General features: G+C 45.3%; 1 protein-coding gene across 1 annotated transcript; it reads right to left on the reverse strand.

Annotated features, from left to right (window-relative positions):
• Nucleotides 1-2,762: 2,762 nt before the first annotated feature.
• LOC123484304 (probable RNA-binding protein 46) lies at nt 2,763-20,436 on the reverse strand. Its single transcript, XM_045214481.1, has 5 exons — nt 20,388-20,436; nt 12,458-12,541; nt 5,793-5,914; nt 5,105-5,207; nt 2,763-4,761 (listed from the first exon to the last, which is right to left on the reverse strand). Exons 1-5 carry the CDS (start codon nt 20,434-20,436, stop codon nt 4,532-4,534), a joined length of 588 nt encoding a protein of 195 aa, XP_045070416.1. The 3' UTR covers nt 2,763-4,531.
• Nucleotides 20,437-20,722: the final 286 nt, after the last annotated feature.

Raw genomic sequence — 20,722 nt, forward strand, 5'->3', positions numbered from 1 at the left:
CTATCTCCTCAGTAATCCATAGAGCATCACTCTCCCGAGTCTCTTACTGTCTCAGTAATCCATAGAGCATCACTCTCCCGAGTCTCTTACTATCTCCTCAGTAATCCATAGAGCATCACTCTCCCGAGTCTCTTACGGTCTCCTCAGTAATCCATAGAGCATCACTCTCCCGAGTCTCTTACTTTCTCCTCAGTAATCCATAGAGCATCACTCTCCTGAGTCTCTTACTGTCTCCTCAGTAATCCATAGAGCATCACTCTCCTGAGTCTCTTACCGTCTCCTCAGTAATCCATAGAGCATCACTCTCCTGAGTCTCTTACTGTCTCCCCAGTAATCCATAGAGCATCACTCTCCTGAGTCTCTTACCGTCTCCTCAGTAATCCATAGAGCATCACTCTCCTGAGTCTCTTACTGTCTCCTCAGTAATCCATAGAGCATCACTCTCCTGAGTCTCTTACTGTCTTCTCAGTAATCCATAGAGCATCACTCTCCTGAGTCTCTCACCCACTCCTCAGTAATCCATAGAGCATCACTCTCCTGAGTCTCTCACCCACTCCTCAGTAATCCATAGAGCATCACTCTCCTGAGTCTCTCACACACTCCTCAGTAATCCATAGAGCATCACTCTCCTGAGTCTCTCACCCACTCAGTAATCCATAGAGCATCACTCTCCTGAGTCTCTTACCGTCTCCTCAGTAATCCATAGAGCATCACTCTCCTGAGTCTCTCACCCACTCCTCAGTAATCCATAGAGCATCACTCTCCTGAGTCTCTTACCGTCTCCTCAGTAATCCATAGAGCATCACTCTCTCCAGTCTCTCACCATCTCCTCAGTAATCCATAGAGCATCACTCTCCTGAGTCTCTTACCGTCTCCTCAGTAATCCATAGAGCATCACTCTCCTGAGTCTCTTACTGTTTCCTCAGTAATCCATAGAGCATCACTCTCCTGAGTCTCTTACTGTCTCCTCAGTAATCCATAGAGTATCACTCTCCTGAGTCTCTTACTGTCTCCTCAGTAATCCATAGAGCATCACTCTCCTGAGTCTCTCACACACTCCTCAGTAATCCATAGAGCATCACTCTCCTGAGTCTCTCACCCACTCAGTAATCCATAGAGCATCACTCTCCTGAGTCTCTTACCGTCTCCTCAGTAATCCATAGAGCATCACTCTCCTGAGTCTCTCACCCACTCCTCAGTAATCCATAGAGCATCACTCTCTCCAGTCTCTCACCATCTCCTCAGTAATCCATAGAGCATCACTCTCCTGAGTCTCTTACTATCTCCTCAGTAATCCATAGAGCATCACTCTCCTGAGTCTCTTACTGTCTCCTCAGTAATCCATAGAGCATCACTCTCCTGAGTCTCTTACTGTCTCCTCAGTAATCCATAGAGCATCACTCTCCTGAGTCTCTTACTGTCTCCTCAGTAATCCATAGAGCATCACTCTCCTGAGTCTCACCCACTCCTCAGTAATCCATAGAGCATCACTCTCCCCAGTCTCTTACTGTCTCCTCAGTAATCCATAGAGCATCACTCTCCTGAGTCTCTTACCGTCGTGTCAAAGGAAGGCCCTAAAAAGTGTCAGACTCCAGCCACCTAAGTCATAGACTGTTCTCTCTGCTACCACACGGCAAGCGGTACTGATGCACCAAGTCCGGAACCAACAGGACCCTGAACAGCTTCCACCCCAAGCCATAAGACTGCTAAATAAGTTTGTTAAATAGTTAACCAAATAGGTACCCGGACTATCTGCTATGATCCCCCTTTGCACTAACTCTCTCTTGACTCATTACATACGCTGCTGCTACTGTCTATCATCTATCCTGTTGCCTAGTTACTCTACCCTGGACCTATATGTACATAGCTACCTCAATTACCTAATTCCCCCGCACATCGACTCAGTACTGATACTCCGTCGAAGCGTTGGTTATTAAATTATTGCATCTGAGCTCCTAGAGTGTTAGGCTCTCTTTTTCTTTTTCAAATGTTCTACTCTGTTAGCCAGCACCTCTCCTAAACAGGTGTTCTACTCTGCTAGCCAGCACCTCTCCTAAACAGGTGTTCTACTCTGCTAGCCAGCACCTCTCCTAAACAGGTGTTCTACTCTGCTAGCCAGCACCTCTCCTAAACAGTTGTTCTACTCTGTTAGCCAGCACCTCTCCTAAACATGTGTTCTACTCTGCTAGCCAGCACCTCTCCTAAACAGGTGTTCTACTCTGTTAGCCAGCACCTCTCCTAAACAGGTGTTCTACTCTGCTAGCCAGCACCTCTCCTAAACAGGTGTTCTACTCTGCTAGCCAGCACCTCTCCTAAACAGTTGTTCTACTCTGTTAGCCAGCACCTCTCCTAAACATGTGTTCTACTCTGCTAGCCAGCACCTCTCCTAAACAGGTGTTCTACTCTGTTACCCAGCACCTCTCCTAAACAGGTGTTCTACTCTGTTAGCCAGCACCTCTCCTAAACAGGTGTTCTACTCTGCTAGCCAGCACCTCTCCTAAACAGGTGTGCGTTTCTTTCGCCTCCTGAACTCCCTGTATATAGCCATGTTATTTTTACTCATTGTTATTCGTTAGTCACTGTGTATTTATTCCTCCTGTCACTATTAATATTGGTTATCTTTAACTCTGCATTGTTGGAAAAGGACCCACAAGTAAGAATTTTACTGTTAGTCTATACCTGTTGTTTACAAAGCATGTGACAAATAACATTTGATTTGATCTAACACACACACACACACCGCACGCACACACTACACAAACTGTATTTAAATTTGTTTATTAAATTCAACATGATCTCAATAACCAGTTAAAATGTTCCAAGTGAACAGTGTGTATATGAGAGTAAAAACATTCCTCCCAAATGGCACCCTGGTCCCTTTATAGTGCACTACTTTTGATCAGGGCCCATCGGGCACTATGTAGGGAACAGGGTGCCATTTGGGACGCATCACAAAACTTGAGTACCCCAATGAGAACAACATGGGAGGAAATTTAAATAGGGTTACCGTAACAACCCAGTGTAACAACATAGATACAAACAAAACCACAACTGCTGGAGAAAAATATAGAACTTCTTAAATTGATTTACCGGTGGGTGTGTGTGTGTGTATGTTTGTGTGTGCTACCGGCGGTCAACTAAACCAACCGAAGGGAGACAATATGGACCAGCATCACCGGTACAGTACATGTCACTTTTGTTGTTGTATAAGATTTAACTTAAAGGGATACTTCTGAATTTTTGCAACGAGGCCCTTTATCTAGTTCCCCAGAGTCAGATGAAATCGTGGACACCATTTTTATGTCTCTGCGTTCAGTTTGGAGAAAGTTGCTAACTAGCGCTAGATCAATCGCTAACTAGCGTTAGCGCAATGACTGGAAGTCTATGGGTATCTGCTTAGCATGCTAGTTAGCGTTGGCTTGCGAAACGACCTCTTAACTTCCTTCATACTGGACACAAACATAAAAATGGTGTCCACGAGTTCATCTGACTCTGGGGAAGTAGATAAAGGGCTTTGACAAAAAAAATAAAAAAATCTTTAAGAGGAGAGGCAATGCTGTCTTATTGATGATCACCATGTTTCAATGTTATTAATAATATTCAATATTTCAATCTCAATAAATATATTATGTGGTTGAGCCATTTTGGATTGTCTTTATACATCGCTTACCGATTTAGATACGATCTGCTTACTTGATTTCACTTTGTTGTTCAAAATCACCAACTGCTAATAGCAGATAAATAAATAAGTAAATTATTAATTGAATTACAAAATATAAGTATATTTTCGGACAGAATTTTGACTTGTTCGATATTTGAATCTATAGGCTTCATTGAGAGCATTATACGATACAATACAACCTAAATATACTGCAATAAAGCATAATATGTGGATTACAGTCAAATACAGTACATTTATGTCAGAAAAGGTCAATAAAATATTTAAATCATGTTTATAAATAAATATGGTCAAAAGTCAATACTATTCAAGTATCATTATTGCCAAGACATGAAATAAGTGCTAAAGTAAATTATTCAGTTGTGCATTTGATCTATAATTCCCTTGTTTACCTTACCTATGGGGGTTTGAGTAGATGCTAAGTGGGATCCTTGGGATGACCCTACCCTAAACCCTAACCTTAACCCCTACACTTACCTTAACCCTAAACGTAACTCTCTTCTTAACCCTTACCTTAACAGTTTTAAATGTCAACTTCAATGGGGTGACGTCAGAGTTAGACGTCCAAAGGATCCCACTTAGCATTTATCTATGCTGCATAGAGTAACACTGTGAGCAGAATAAATGCAGCCCTTCCTGAGTTTAAAACCTTCAGGATTTTCCTGAACTTAACATATGAATTACAAAATGGCCATCTCTTGAAAACCAAACAACCCAAAAAACTAAACCAACCAAAACATCAACACAAACGTAAAACGGCTCAGTAAACTAACTAGGGCACATAGGAGAGGTTGTTCACCTCTACCTCCCTCCTCTCTCTCCCTCTGTCTGCTCCTCTCCCACAGTGGATGATCAGAAGAAGGCGGGGTTCTGGTTAGGGGGAATATAGAGTCTCTGTGGGGCGGTGGGGAGGGTGGGGGAGAGAGGGGAGAGGGGGTAAGGAGAAAAGGGGAAGGATCTGGTACAGCCGTATGAGAGGAGACCGGGACCGTTGGAGACAGGAGGCGAGAGAGAACCGTAGGAGAGAGGAGGAAGAGGAGGAGAGAGTGATCCGGGGGAACTACCGTTGAGGAAGGAACAGTCTGAGAGAGGGAGGGATGGAGGGAGGGAGTAGAGAAGGGGGGGGGAAATGGTCAATTGATTGGTATGCTCTAACACAGGGGTGGGCAACATCCAGGCTCGAGAGACAAAAATCGGGAATTCCATGGGCAGTTATTTTAAATGACATAGGCCCATTATAATTTCGACATACTTTTAACCAGGTATAGACGTTCAAGTGGAGCCTGAAGTCGTTTTTTTTATTTTTTTTTAATCCAAAATAATAATTTCCCCTAAAATCCACCGCGGGCCATATTAAATCGGGCCACCCACCAGTTGTGAGTCACTGCTCTAACAAGTGTCAAGTGTACGTGTGTGTTAACTAACCCAGGTTCCAGAGTGCGTTCTGTGCTGCCAGCTCCTTAGCGTCCTCCAACACCGTACACACCTTGTCTGGCATGAAGCTACTCCTCGTAGACGAGATCACCACCTAACAAGACAAAAAAAACACACGCACAGACAGAGAATTAAAAGGATGTTTTCCCCAAATTATAAAATGTACCTCATCTAAGAAATTTACATTTTACATTTTAGTCATTTAGCAGACGCTCTTATCTAGAGCGACTTACAGGAGCAATTAGGGTTAAGTGCCTTGCTCAAGGGCACATCGACAGATTTTTCACCTAGTCGGCTCGGGGATTAGAACCAGCGACCTTTCGGTTACTGGCACAACGCTCTTAACCACTAAGCATGGTTCAGAGATAAGAGTATGATCCCAATGCTTGGCTGTAACTTGGGTTGCTGCCTTTCCAGACTACTTCCAAAGGTCTCCGTATGATGAGGTACATCAATTTAAAAAGTATGGGAGGCAGTCTTTCTTAGTCTGGCTGACACCAGCTCTCAAAAGTCTTTCACAGCTTGCTGTGTAGTCACATGGGGTCGCACGTCAGCCAGGCTAGGTTTTTTGATTAATGTTTGTATGTTAAATAGTATGTAGTAGTAAAGGTGGTGAAAATAATGAATGAACAAAAGGTACTAATTAACAATGAATGAATGAATGAGACAAGATACCCACCTTGTATATGAGCAGTAGCTTCCCCTCTTGTCCCGGCGTAGAGTAGAGGTAGTACTCAGGAAGAGCCCAGCTGTTCTTATAGCAGTAGTACTCTAGCAGAGTCACCGCTGAACTAAACTGACCTAGTAACAACATATATAATATATAGTATTATTACAGTATATTATATAGTATTATTAGTAGTAGAGGTAGTACTCAGGTAGAACCCAGCTGTTCTTATAGCAGTAGTACTCTAGCAGAGTCACCGCTGAACTAAACTGACCTAGTAACAACATATATAATATATAGTATTATTACAGTATATTATATAGTATTAGTAGTAGTAGAGGTAGTATTCAGGTAGAACCCAGCTGTTCTTATAGCAGTAGTACTCTAGTAGTTACCGCTAAACTAAACTGACCTAGATTGATAATGGTGCCGGAGGGGATGGCTGCCGTTTCACGGGCTCCTAACCAAATGTGATATTCTGTGTTTTGTTTTTTAAACGTATTTTGTACATACATTTGTCTGCCACCGTCTCTTGTGACTGAAAAGAGCTTCTGGGTATCAGAACAGCGATTACTTACCTCGAACAGGACCAAGATTTTAAAAACGCGAAGGATATACTGTTGCTCCTGGACCAGGCCCAAATCCCCGTCATTCACATGAAGAAAAGACGGAGATACAGGGGGCGGAGATCCGGGTGCCTTGTGAGAATATGTCGGCGAGTGGGTAACCCGCCACTACCATCCGTTCTATTGGCCCGAGTGAAATCACTGGAGAATAAACTCAACGAGCTGTATAAGGCCATAAGCAAACAAGAAAATGCTCATCCAGAACATGTGGTCCTCTGTAGCTCAGCTGGTAGAGCACGGCGCTTGTAACGCCAAGGTAGTGGGTTCGATCCCCGGGACCACCCATACACAAAAAATGTATGCACGCATGACTGTAAGTCGCTTTGGATAAAAGCGTCTGCTAAATGGCATATCATTATATTATTAACATCTCAACATCAACTGTTCAGATGGGACTGTGTGAATCAGGCCTTCATGGTCGAATTGCTGCAAAGAAACCACTACTAAAGGACACCAATAAGAAGAAGAGACTTGCTTGGGCCAAGAAACACGAGCAATGGACATTAGACCGGTGGAAATCTGTCCTTTTGTCTGGAGTCCAAATTGGAGATTTCTGGTTCCAACCGCCCTGTCTTTGTGAGATGCGGTGTGGGTGAACGGATGATCTCCGCATGTGTAGTTCCCACTGTGAAGCATGGAGGAGGAGGTGTTATGGTGTGGGGGTGCTTTGCTGGTGACACTGTCTGTGATTTATTTAGAATTCAAGGCACACTTAACCAGCGTGGCTACCACAGCATTCTGCAGCGATACGCCATCCCATCTGGTTTGGGCTTAGTGGGACTATCATTTGTTTTTCAACTGGACAATGACCCAACACACCTCCAGGCTGTGAAAGGGCTATTTTACCAAGAAGGAGAGTGATGGATTGCTGCATCAGATGACCTGGCCTCCACAATCCCCCGACCTCAACCCAGTTGAGATGGTTTGGGATGAGGCAGAGTGAAGGAAAAGCAGCCAACAACAGTACCAGTCAAAAGTTTGGACACACCTACTCATTCAAAGGTTTTTCTTTATTTTTACTATTTTCTACATTGTAGAATAATAGTGAAGACATCAAAACTATGAAATAACACATATGGAATCATGTAGTAACCAAAAAAGTGTTAAACAAATCAAAATATATTTGATATTTGAGATTCTTCAAATAGCCACCCTTCGCCTTGATGACAGATTTGCACACTCTTGGCATTCTCTCAACCAGCTTCATGAGGTAATTTCAATTAGCAGGTGTGCCTTCTTAAAAGTTAATTTGTGGAATTTCTATCCTTCTTAATGCAAAGGGTGGCTATTTGCTTCAAGACGTCCAGCATTGTTCCTGTACCCAAGAAAGCAAAGGTAACGGAACTAAATGACTATCGCCCCGTAGCACTCACGTCTGTCATCATGAAGCGCTTTGAGAGGCTAGTTAAGGATCATATCACCTCCACCTTACCTGTCACCCTAGACCCACTTCAATTTGCATACCGCCCCAATAGATCCACAGACGATGCAATCGCCATCACACTGCCCTATCCCATCTGGACAAGAGGAATACCTATGTAAGAATGCTGTTCATTGACTATAGCTCAGCATTCAACACCATAGTACCCTCCAAGCTCATCATTAAGCTCGAGGCCCTGGGTCTGAACCCCGCCCTGTATAACTGGGTCCTGGACTTCCTGACGTGCCGCCCCCCAGGTGGTGAAGGTAGGAAACAACATCTCCACTTCACTGATCCTCAACACAGGGGCCCCACAAGGGTGTGTGCTCAGCCCCCACCTTTACTCCCTGTTCACCCATGACTGCGTGGCCAAGCACACCTCCAACTCAATCATCAAGTTTGCAGACGACACAACAGTAGCAGGCCTGATTACCAATAATGACGAGACCGCCTACAGGGAGGTGAGGGCCCTGGCGGAGTAGTGCCAGGAAAATAACCTCTCCCTCAACGTCAACAAAACGAAGGAGCTGATCGTGGACTTCAGGAGACAGCAGAGGGAGCACGCCCCTATCCACATCGACGGGACCGCAGTGGAGAAGGTGTAAAGTTAAGATCCTCGGAGTAAACATCACTGACAATCTGAAATGGAAGAAGGCGCAACAGAGCCTCTTCAACCTCAGGAGGCTGAAGACATTTGGCTTGGCCCCTAAGACCCTCACAAACTTTTACAGATGCACAATTGAAAGCATCCTGTCGGGCTGTATCACCGCCCCGGTACGGCAACCGCACCGCCCGCAACTGCAGGGCTCTCCAGAGGGTGGTGCGGTCTGCCCAACGCATCACCGGGGGCACACTGCCTGCCCTCCAGGACATCTACAGCATCCAATGACACAGGAAAGCCAAAACAGATCATCAAGGACATCAGAAGGCGAGGTCAGTACAGGTGCATCAATGCTGGGACCGAGAGACTGAAAAACAGCTTTATCTCAAGACTGTTAAATAGCCATCACTAGCCGGTTACCACCCGGTTACTCAACCCTGCACCTTATAGGCTGTTCTCCTATGTAAATTGACATGGAATCACTGGTCACTTTAATAATCTTTACATACTGCTTTACTCATTTCATATGTATATACTGTATTCTACTGTATTTTAGTCAATGCCATTCCGACATTGTTCATCCTAATATTTATATATTTCTTAATTCCATTCTTTTACTTTTAGATTTGTGTGTTTTGTTGTGAATTGTTAGATACTACTGCACTGTTGGAGATAGGAACACAAGCATTTCGCTACACCCGCAATAACATCTGCTAAATATGTGCATATGACCAATGTAATTTATTGGAGGAGTATACCACTGGCTTCATCAGTAAGTGTATCGACGACGTCGTCCCTACAGTGACCGTACATACATTTCCCAACCAGAAGCCATGGATTACAGGCAACATCCGCACCGAGCTAAAGGCTAGAGCTGCTGCTTTCAAGGAGCGGGACACTAACCCGGACGCTTATAAGAAATCCTGCTATGCCCTCAGACAAACCATCAAACAGGCAAAGTGTCAATACAGGACTAAGACTGAATCCTACTACACAAGCTATGATGCTTGTCGGATGTGGCAGGGCTTGCAAACTATTACGGACTACAAAAGGAAACCCTGCCGCGAGCTGCCCAGTGACGCGAGCCTACCAGAAGAGCTAAATACCTTTTATGCTTGCTTCGAGGCAAGCAACACTCAAGCATGCATGAGAGCACCAGCTGTTCCGGACGAATGCGTGATCACGCTCTCCGTAGCTGATGTGAGCAAGACCTTTAAACAGGTCAACATTCACAAGGCCGCGGGGCCAGACAGATTACCAGGACGTGTACTCAGAGCATGTGCCTTCACTGACATTTTGTGTCTTCACTGACATTTTCAACCTCTCCCTGACCGAGTCTGTAGACCTACATGTTTCAAGCAGACCACCATAGTCCCTGTGCCCAAGAACACCAAGGTAACCTGCCTAAATGACTACCGCCCTGTAGCACTCACGTCGGTTGGCATGAAGTGCTTTGAAAGGCTGGTCATGGCTCACAACACCATCATCCCCGAAACCCTAGACCCACTCCAATTCGCATACCACCCCAACAGATTCACAGATGACGCAATCTCAATTGCACTCCACACTGCCCTTTCACAACTGGACAAAAGGAACACCTATGTGAGAATGCTGTTCATTGACTACAGCTCAGCGTTCATCATTAAATCACATCATGAGTAACCTGCTTAATCACTAAGCTCATCACTAAGCTAAGGACCCTTGGACTGAACACCTCCCTCTGCAAACAGATCCTGGACTTCTACCACTGCACCATCGAGAGCATCCTGACCGGTTGCATCACCGCCTGGTATGGCACCAGCTCTGCATCTGACCATAAGGCACTACAGAGGGTAGTGCGTAAATCCCAGTACATCACTGGGGCCAAGCTTCCTGCCATCCAGGACCTCTATACTAGGCGGTGTCAGAGGAAGGCCCTCAAAATTGTCTAAGACTCTAGTCACCAAAGTCATAGACTGTTCTCTCTGATACTGCACGGCAAGCGGTACCGGAGCGCCAAGTCTAGGCCCAAAAGGCTCCTTAACAGCTTCTACCCCCAAGCTATAAGACTCCTGAACAATTATTCAAATGACCGCCCGGACAATTTGCATTGACACCCCCCACCCACCCACTCGGTACCGGTACCCCCTGTATATAGCCTCATTATTGTTATTTTAGTGTTACTTTTTTTTTTACTTTAGTTTATTTAGTAAATATTTCCTAAAACTGCTATTTTCCTAAAACTGCATTGTTGGTTAAGGGCTTGTAAGTAAGCATTTCACTGTAAGGTCTACACCTGTTGTAGCACGTGACAAATACAAACTTATTTGATTTAGTAACAACATAGTGCATTTGGAAAGTATTCAGACCCATTTACTTTTTCCACATTTTGTGACGTTACAGCCTTATTCAAAAATTTTATAAATTGTTTTTTTCCCCCTCATCAATCTACACACAATACCCCATAATGACAAAGCAAAAACAGGTTTTTAGATAAACTAAATATCAAATTTACATAAGTATTCAGACCCTTTACTCAGTACTTTGTTGAAGCACCTTTGGCAGCGATTACAGCCTCAAGTCTTCTTGGGTATGACGCGACAAGCTTGGCACACTTGTATTTGGGGAGTTTCTCCCATTCTCCTCTGCAGATCCTCTCAAGTGGTGACAGGTTGGATGGGGAGTGTCGCTGCACAGCTATTTTCAGGTCTCTCCAGAAATGTTAGATCGGGTTCAAGTCCGGGCTCTGGCAGGGCCACTCAAGGACATTCAGAGACTTGTTCCGAAGCCACTCCTGCATTGTCTTAGCTGTGTGCTTAGGGTCGTTGTCCTGTTGGAAGGTGAACTTTCACTCTGGAGCAGGTTTTCATCAAGGATCTCTCTGTACTTTGCTCCGTTCATTTTTCCCTCGATCCCAACTAGTCTCCCAGTTCCTGCCGCTGAAAAAAATCCCCAGAGCATGATGCTGCCACCATGCTTCACCGTAGGGATGGTGCCAGGTTTCCTCCAGAAGTGACGCTTGGCATTCAGGCCAAAGAGTTCAATCTTGGTTTCATCAGACCAGAGAATCTTGTTTCTCATGGTCTGAGAGTTCTTTAGGTGCCTTTTGGCAAACTCCAAGCGGGCTGTCATGTGCCTTTTACTGAGGAGTGGCTTCCGTCTGGCCACTACCATAAAGGCCTGATTGGTGGAGTGCTGCAGAGATGGTTGTCCTTCTGGAAGGTTCTCCTATCTCCACAGAGGAACTCTGGAGCTCTGTCTGAGTGACCATCAGGTTCTTGGTCACCTCCCTGACCAAGGCCCTTCTCCCTCGATTGCTCAGCTCTAGGAAGAGTCTTGGTGGTTACAAAGTTCTTCAATTTAAGAATGATGCAGGCCACTTTGTTCTTGTGAACCTTCAATGCTGCCCAGATCTGTGCCTCGACACAATCCTGTCTCAGAGCTCTACGGCCAATTTCTTTGACCTCATGGCTTAGTTTCTGCTCTGACATGCACTGTCAACTGTGGGACCTTATATAGACAGGTGTGTGCCTTTCCAAATCATGTCCAATCAATTGAATTTACCACCGGTGGACACCAATCAAGTTGTAGAAACATCTCAAGGATGATCAATGGAAACAGGATGCACCTGAGCTCAATTTCGAGTCTCATAGCAAAGGGTCTGAATACTGATGTAAATAAGGTATGTCTGTTTTTGTTTTGTTTTTTTATTAGCAAACTTTCTTCTTTTTTTTTTTTTTTACTGTTTTTGCTTTGTCATGATGGGGTATTGTGTGTATTAAAAAAAAAAAAATAAAATAAGAATAAGGCTGTAAAGTAAAAAGTGTGGAAAAAGGGAAGTGGTCTAAATACTTTCCGAATGCACTGTACATAATGAATATCATCATCAGGTTTTCTAAAAAAACGTCCCAGTTGGAAGACTATAGATTTCCTGCGTTTTTTTCCCATCCTGATTCTGGGAATCTTCCAAAACGGGATTTCTGGAAATCGTGGGATTTTTAAACCAGAATTTTGCAAACCTAATCTTCATCATCATCAGTATTGAACGTACCTGGTTTGAGTGACAGCAGGCTGGCGGGGGAGAGACTGGTGCCAGCGAAGAAGGGAAACACACACCTCTCCACATCCCCTGTTCCTACACAGAGATCATCATCATTATCCCACCCCACCACACACACCTCTCCACATCCCCTGTTCCTACACAGAGATCATCATCATTATCCCACCCCACCACACACCTCTCCACATCCCCTGTTCCTACACAGAGATATCATCATTATCCCTAACCACCACACACACTCTCTCCACATCCCCTGTTCCTACACAGAGATCATCATCATTATCCCACCCCACCACACACACCTCTCCACATCCCCTGTTCCTACACAGAGATCATCATCATTATCCCTAACCACCACACACACCTCTCCACATCCCCTGTTCCTACACAGAGATCATCATCATTATCCCTAACCACCACACCTCTCCACATCCCCTGTTCCTACACAGAGATCATCATCATTATCCCACCCCACCACACACACCTCTCCACATCCCCTGTTCCTACACAGAGATCATCATCATTATCCCACCCCACCACACACACCTCTCCACATCCCCTGTTCCTACACAGAGATCATCATCATTATCCCACCCCACCACACACACCTCTCCACATCCCCTGTTCCTACAGAGATCATCATCATTATCCCACCCCACCACACACACCTATCCACATCCCCTGTTCCTACTCAGAGATCATCATCATTATCCCACCCCACCACACACACCTCTCCACATCCCCTGTTCCTACTCAGAGATCATCATCATTATCCTAACCACCACACACACCTCTCCACATCCCCTGTTCCTACTCAGAGATCATCATTATCCCACCCCACCACACACACCTCTCCACATCCCCTGTTCCTACTCAGAGATCATCATCATTATCACACCCCACCACACACACACCTCTCCACATCCCCTGTTCCTACTCAGAGATCATCATCATTATCCCACCCCACCACACACACCTCTCCACATCCCCTGTTCCTACACAGAGATCATCATCATTATCCCACCCCACCACACACACCTCTCCACATCCCCTGTTCCTACTCAGAGATCATCATCATTATCCCACCCCACCACACACACACCTCTCCACATCCCCTGTTCCTACACAGAGATCATCATCATTATCCCTACCCACCACACACACCTCTCCACATCCCCTGTTCCTACACAGAGATCATCATCATTATCCCACCCCACCACACACACCTCTCCACATCCCCTGTTCCTACACAGAGATCATCATCATTATCCCACCCCACCACACACACCTCTCCACATCAATCAATCAATCAATCAATTTTATTTTATATAGCCCTTCGTACATCAGCTAATATCTCGAAGTGCTGTACAGAAACCCAGCCTAAAACCCCAAACAGCTAGTAATGCAGGTGTAGAAGCACGGTGGCTAGGAAAAACTCCCTAGAAAGGCCAAAACCTAGGAAGAAACCTAGAGAGGAACCAGGCTATGAGGGGTGGCCAGTCCTCTTCTGGCTGTGCCGGGTGGAGATTATAACAGAACCATACCAAGATGTTCAAAAATGTTCATAAGTGACAAGCATGGTCAAATAATAATCAGGAATAAATCTCAGTTGGCTTTTCATAGCCGATCATTAAGAGTTGAAAACAGCAGGTCTGGGACAGGTAGGGTTCCATAACCGCAGGCAGAACAGTTGAAACTGGAATAGCAGCAAGGCCAGGCGGACTGGGGACAGCAAGGAGTCACCACGGCCGGTAGTCCCGACGTATGGTCCCTAGGGCTCAGGTCTCTCAGTTGGCTTTTCATAGCCGATCATTAAGAGTTGAAAACAGCAGGTCTGGGACAGGTAGGGTTTCGTGAACGTGAGGCAGAACAGTTGAAACTGGAATAGCAGCAAGGCCAGGGCGGACTGGGGGACAGCAAGGTGTCAGCATGCCCGGTAGTCCTGACGTATGGTCCTAGGGCTCAGGTTCTCAGAGAGAAGAGAGAACGAGAGAATTAAGAGAGAGCATACTTAAATTCACACAGGACACTGGATAAGACAGAGAGAAGTACTCCAGGTATAACCAACTAACCCCAGCCCCCGACACATAAACTACTGCAGCATAAATACTGGAGGCTGAGACAGGAGCGGTCCGGAGACACTGTGGCCCCCATCCGAAGAAACCCCGGACAGGGCCAAACAGGAAGGATATAACCCCACCCACTCTGCCAAAGCACAGCCCCCGCACCACTAGAGGGATATCCTCAACCACCAACTTACAATCCTGAGACAAGGCCGAGTATAGCCCACAGAGGTCTCCCACCACAGCACAAACCAAGGGGGCGCCAACCCAGACAGGAAGATCACGTCAGTAACTCAACCCACTAAGTGACGCACCCCTCCTAGGGACGGCATGAAAGAGCACCAGCAAGCCAGTGACTCAGCCCCTGTAACAGGGTTGAGGCAGAGAACCCCAGTGGAGAGAGGGGGAACCGGCCTGGCAGAGACAGCAAGGGCTGTTCGTTGCTCCAGAGCCTTTCCGTTCACCTTCACACTCCTGGGCCAGACTACACTCAATCATATGACCTACTGAAGAGATAAGTCTTCAGTAAAGACTTAAAGGTTGAGACAGAGTCTGCGTCTCTCACATGGGTAGGCAGACTGTTCCATAAAAATGGGAGATCTATAGGAGAAAGCCCCTGCCTCCCGCTGTTTGCTTAGAAATTCTAGGGACAATTAGAGAGGCCTGCGTCTTGTGACCGTAGCGTACGTATTGGTATGTACGGCAGGACCAACTCGGAAAGATAGGTAGGAGCAAGCCCATGTAACGCTTTATAGGTTAACAGTAAAACCTTGAAATCAGCCCTTGCCTTAACAGGAAGCCAGTGTGGGAAGCTAGCACTGGAGTAATATGATCAAATTTCTTGGTTCTAGTCAGGATTCTTAGCAGCCGTATTTAGCACTAACTGAAGTTTATTTAGTGCTTTATCCGGTTAGCCGGGAAAGTAGAGCATTGCAGTAGTCTAACCTAGAAGTAACAAATGCATGGATTAATTTTTCTGCATCATTTTTGGACAGAAAATTTCTGATTTTTGCAATGTTACGTAGATGGAAAAAAGCTGTCCTTGAAACAGTCTTGATATGTTCGTCAAAGAGAGATCAGGGTCAAGAGTAACGCCGAGGTCCTTCACAGTTTTATTTGAGACGACTTTACAACCATCAAGATGAATTGTCAGATTTAACAGAAGATCTCTTTGTTTCTTGGGACCTAGAACAAGCATCTCTGTTTTGTCCGAGTTCTAAAAGTAGAACGTTTTCAGCCATCCACTTCCTTATGTCTGAAACACAGGCTTCTAAGCGAGGGCAATTTTGGGGGCTTCACCATGTTTCATTGAAATGTACAGCTGTGTGTCATCCGCATAGCAGTGAAAGTTAACATTATGTTTTGAATAACATCCCCAAGAGGTAAAATATATAGTGAAAACAATAGTGGTCCTAAAAACGGAACCTTGAGGAACACCGAAATGTACAGTTGATTTGTCGGAGGACAGACCATTCACAGAGACAAACTGATATCTTTCCGACAGGTAAGATCTAAACCAGGCCAGAACTTGTCCGTGTAGACCAATTTGGGTTTCAGTCTCTCCAAAAGAATGTGGTGATCGATGGTGTCAAAGGCAGCACTAAGGTCTAGTAGCTACGAGGACAGATGCAGAGCCTCGGTCTGACGCCATTAAAAGGTCATTTACCACCTTCACAAGTGCAGTCTCAGTGCTATGATGGGGTCTAAAACCAGACTGAAGCATTTTCGTATACATTGTTTGTCTTCAGAAAGGCAATGAGTTGCTGCGCAACAGCTTTTTTCTAAAATTTTTTGAGAGGAATGGAAGATTCCATATAGGCCGATAGTTTTTTATATTTTCCAGGTCAAGGTTTGGCTTTTTCAAGAGAGGCTTTATCACTGCCACTTTTAGTGAGTTTGGTACACATCCGGTGGATAGAGAGCTGTTTATTATGTTCAACATAGGAGGGCCAAGCACAGGAAGCAGCTCCTTCAGCAGTTTAGTAGGAATAGGATCCAGTATGCAGCTTGAAGGTTTAGAGGCCATGATTATTTTCATCATTGTGTCAAGAGATATAGTACTAAAACACTTAAGTGTCTCTCCCGATCCCAGGCCCTCGCAGAGTCTGTGCAGATCCAGGACAGCTAAGCCCTGGAGGAATACGCAGATTCAAAGGAGTCCGTAATTTGCTTTTCTAATGGTCATGATCTTTTCCTCAAAGAAGTTCATGAATTTATTACTGCTGAAGTGAAAGCCATCCTCTCTTGGGAATGCTGCTTTTAGTTAGCTTTGCAACAGTATCAAAAAGAAATTTTGGATTGTTCTTATTTTCCTCGATTAAGTTGGAAAAGTAGGATGATCGAGCAGCAGTGAGGGCTCTTCGGTACTGCACGGTACTGTCTTTCCAAGCTAGTCGGAAGACTTCCAGTTTGGTGTGGCGCCATTTCCGTTCAATTTCCTGGAAGCTTGCTTCAAAGCTCGGGTATTTTCTGTATACCAGGGAGCTAGTTTCTTATGACAAATGTTTTTCGTTTTTAGGGTGCAACTGCATCTAGGGTATTATAAGTTAAATTGAGTTCCTCAGTTAAGTGGTTAACTGATTTTTGTCCTCTGACGTCCTTGGGTAGGCAGAAGGAGTCTGGAAGGGCATCAAGGAATTTTTGTGTTGTCTGAGAATTTATAGCACGACTTTTGATGCTCCTTGGTTGGGGTCTGGAGCAGATTATTTGTTGCGATTGCAAACGTAATAAAATGGTGGTCCGATAGTCCAGGATTTTTGTGGAAAAACATTAAGATCTACAACATTTATTCCATGGGACAAAACTAGGTCCAGAGTATGACTGTGGCAGTGGTAGGTCCAGAGACATGTTGGACAAAACCCACTGAGTCGATGATGGCTCGAAAGACTTTGGAGTGGGTCTGTGGACTTCTCCATGTGAATATTAAAATCACCAAAAATTAGAATATGATCTGCTATGACTAAGGTCTGATAGGAATTCAGGAAACTCAGAGAGGGAACCGCTGTATATGGCCCAGGAGGCCTGTAAACAGTAGCTATAAAGTGATTGAGTAGGCTGCATAGATTTCACGACTAGAAGCTCAAAAAGGCGAAAAGCCATTTTTTTGTAAATTGAAATTTGCTATCGTAAATGTTAGCAACACCTCCGCCTTTGACGGGATGCCGCGGGAATATGGTCACTAGTGTAACCAGGAGGTGAGGCCTCATTTAACACAGCAAATTCATCAGGCTTAAGCCATGTTTCAGTCAGGCCAATCACCATCAAGATTATGATCAGTGATTAGTTCATTGACTATGACTGCCTTTGAAGTGAGGGATCTAACATTAAGTAAACCCTATTTTGAGATGTGAGGTATCACGATCTCTTTCAATAATGGCAGGGAATGGAGGAGGTCTTTATCCTAATAAGATTGCTAAGGCGAACACCGTCATGTTTAGTTTTTGCCCAACCTAGGTGAGGCACAGACACAAATCTCAATGGGTATGGCTGAGCTGCTCACACTGACTGTGCTTTTGGCGAGACTCCACTAAGCTGGCAGGTTGGCTAACAGCCTGCTGCCTGGCCTGCACCCTATTTCACTGTGGGGCTAGAGGAGTTAGAGCCCTATCTATGTTGGTAGATAAGATGAGAGCACCCCTCCAGCTAGGATGGAGTCCGTCACTCCTCAGCAGGTCAGGCTTGGTCCTGTTTGTGGGTGAGTCCCAGAAAGAGGGCCAATTATCTACAAATTCTATCTTTTGGGAGGGGCAGAAAACAGTTTTCAACCAGCGATTGAGTGCTGAGACTCTGCTGTAGAGCTCGTCCTCCCCCTAACTGGGAGGGGGCCAGAGACAATTACTCGATGCCGACACATCTTTCTAGCTGATTTACACGCTGGGGCTATGTTGCACTTGGTGACCTCTGACTGTTTCATCCTAACATCAAGTTGGTGCGTGGATAACAATATCTCTATACTCTCTACACTCGCCAGTTTTAGCTTTAGCCAGACACCATCTTTAGATTAGCCTTAACGTCGGTAGCCCTGCCCCTGGTAAACAGTGTATGATCGCTGGGTGATTCGCTTTTAAGTCTATACTGCGGGTAATGGAGTCGCCAATGACTAGGGTTTTCAATTTGTCAGAGCTAATGGTGGGAGCCTTCGGCGTCTCAGACCCCGTAACGGGAGGAGTAGAGACAGAGAAGACTCAGTAGACTCAGACTCCGACTCCACTCATAATGGGGAAACGTTGAAAGTTTCTGTCGGCTGATGAGCGACACCAGTTGAGCATTCCAACAGTATTTCCCCTCCAGAAGCCATGAGAAAGTTGTCCGGCGTGCGGGGACTGTGCGGGGATTTATACTAACGTTACTATCTGTACTTACTGGTGGCTTACAGGCGCTGTTTCTTCCTTTCCTACCCTCAAATTATACCCTTGCCCTGTAACGATTGCGTCTGAGCTGGGCTTGCAGCAGCTTTTCTGCACGAAGCGTCCTGATTATATACAGCACTGCATTAGAAGACCATCATTGTTAATGTTACTATTAACCAGCTGTTGAGAGATGTTGGTAGACACCATGTCCAGATAAAGCGTCCAGAGGGAGAAAAAGGTTGAATGAGGAAAAAAGTTGCGATGGAAAAACTAAAAATATAAACGGTAATTAAACAAAACAAAACAAAAAAACCATAAGTTGTCAGTAGCAAAATAAAGTAAAGTTGTGCGGCTTAAAAGCGCTGAGCAACAAAGCGCGCAGCAACAAGTCTGATGGATATGCTGAGATCATGTGACCCAGATCATGTGACGGTTCAGTTGGTGGCAAAACACTTGTTCTACTCAGAATCATCATTATCCCCTAACCACCACACCTCTCCACATCCCCTGTTCCTACTCAAATCATCATCATTATCACCCCACCACACACCTCTCCACATCCCCTGTTCCTACACAGGATCATCATCATTATCCCCCCCACCCCACACCTCTCCCACATCCCCTATTCCTACTCAGAGATCATCATTATCCCCTAACCACCACACCTCTCCACATCCCCTGTTCCTACTCAAATCATCATCTATTATCCCACCCCACCACACACACCTCTCCACATCCCAGTTCCTACACAGGTCATCATCATTATCCAGCCACCAGCACACTCCAACACACTCCCACGCACCACACACACCCTCACCCACACACACACACAGTCCCTTCCCACAGACACACTGACCTGTTCAGCGTACAGACTCCCCAGGCGGGTGGCAGGCTGAGAGGTCGAGAGAGATTCCCTCCATCCTTCCCTCACTCCTCCTACATACACCAATGCGTTTGCATAACATTCTCAATGGTGCACCACAGTTACTTCTTGATATTACCCTGAAAACTACTACCGCTACTACTACTAATGCGGCTGCTATACTACTACTAATACTACTGTTTATTACTACTATTACTAGCTGCTTCACTACTACTACTGCTACTGCTACTACGGTTGCCTGCTTTACTACTACTACTACTACTGTTATTACTGCTAATACTGCTGCTGCTACTACTAATGCCTGCTCATACTACTACTAATACTGCTGCTACTACTACTAATACTACTGCTGCTACTACTACTACTAGTACTACTACTGCTACTACTACTGCTACTACTACTACCACTACTGCTGCTGCTGCTGCTGCTACGCTGCTGCTGCTTTGAGTTATCGTAGCTATCATTTATCCTGTTGGCGTTGTTCATATTACTTACACTTATTTAAGTTCAAACTTCCACATTTCTCTAGTAAAGGCTACTAATATGTCGGTAGAATGTCCTCTAAGTAAGTGGTCAGTTCATTCATTGTTAATCATCTGGGGTATATTTACCTCCTCCCGTCGTACCTCCATCCCTCTCGGCCCCCTGGAAGGAAAACCCCGGTGGAGGGAACATCGCGTGCGGGACCCACAAGATTACCGTTAGCCGACATAACCGCGGTTTACTGAACCATGCGCTCCGCCCTCTTTTACCGAAGGGAGGAGGAAGAGGAAGGTTGCTTTATCCCAATTTACCTGGGGCCAAACACACACAAGGTTGGGCCGAGCAATTCTAGAGGTTGAAGTGCACGCTTTTACTCAGGGGCTTTGTCCCCCATCGGTGCTGGAGTCGAACCGGCAAGCCCTTCGGTAGCTGGCTCACCTATACTACCATACGCTTTCATCCGTTTGTGTTTTATCAG

The sequence above is a fragment of the Coregonus clupeaformis genome, unplaced genomic scaffold (genome assembly GCF_020615455.1).
Source record: "Coregonus clupeaformis isolate EN_2021a unplaced genomic scaffold, ASM2061545v1 scaf0265, whole genome shotgun sequence".
In the NCBI taxonomy this organism is placed as follows: domain Eukaryota; kingdom Metazoa; phylum Chordata; class Actinopteri; order Salmoniformes; family Salmonidae; genus Coregonus; species Coregonus clupeaformis.

Excerpts from the sequence above, each read along its gene's own strand:
- LOC123484304 (XM_045214481.1), bottom strand. The coding sequence starts at position 20,436 with ATGTTCCCTCCACCGGGGTTTTCCTTCCAGGGGGCCGAGAGGGATGGA. Across the intron at positions 12,542-20,387 it reads GGGGGCCGAGAGGGATGGAG|GAACAGGGGATGTGGAGAGG; the intron begins GTACGACGGGAG and ends ATCTCTGTGTAG. Across the intron at positions 4,762-5,104 it reads GAACGCACTCTGGAACCTGG|ACTGTTCCTTCCTCAACGGT; the intron begins GTTAGTTAACAC and ends TCCCTCTCTCAG.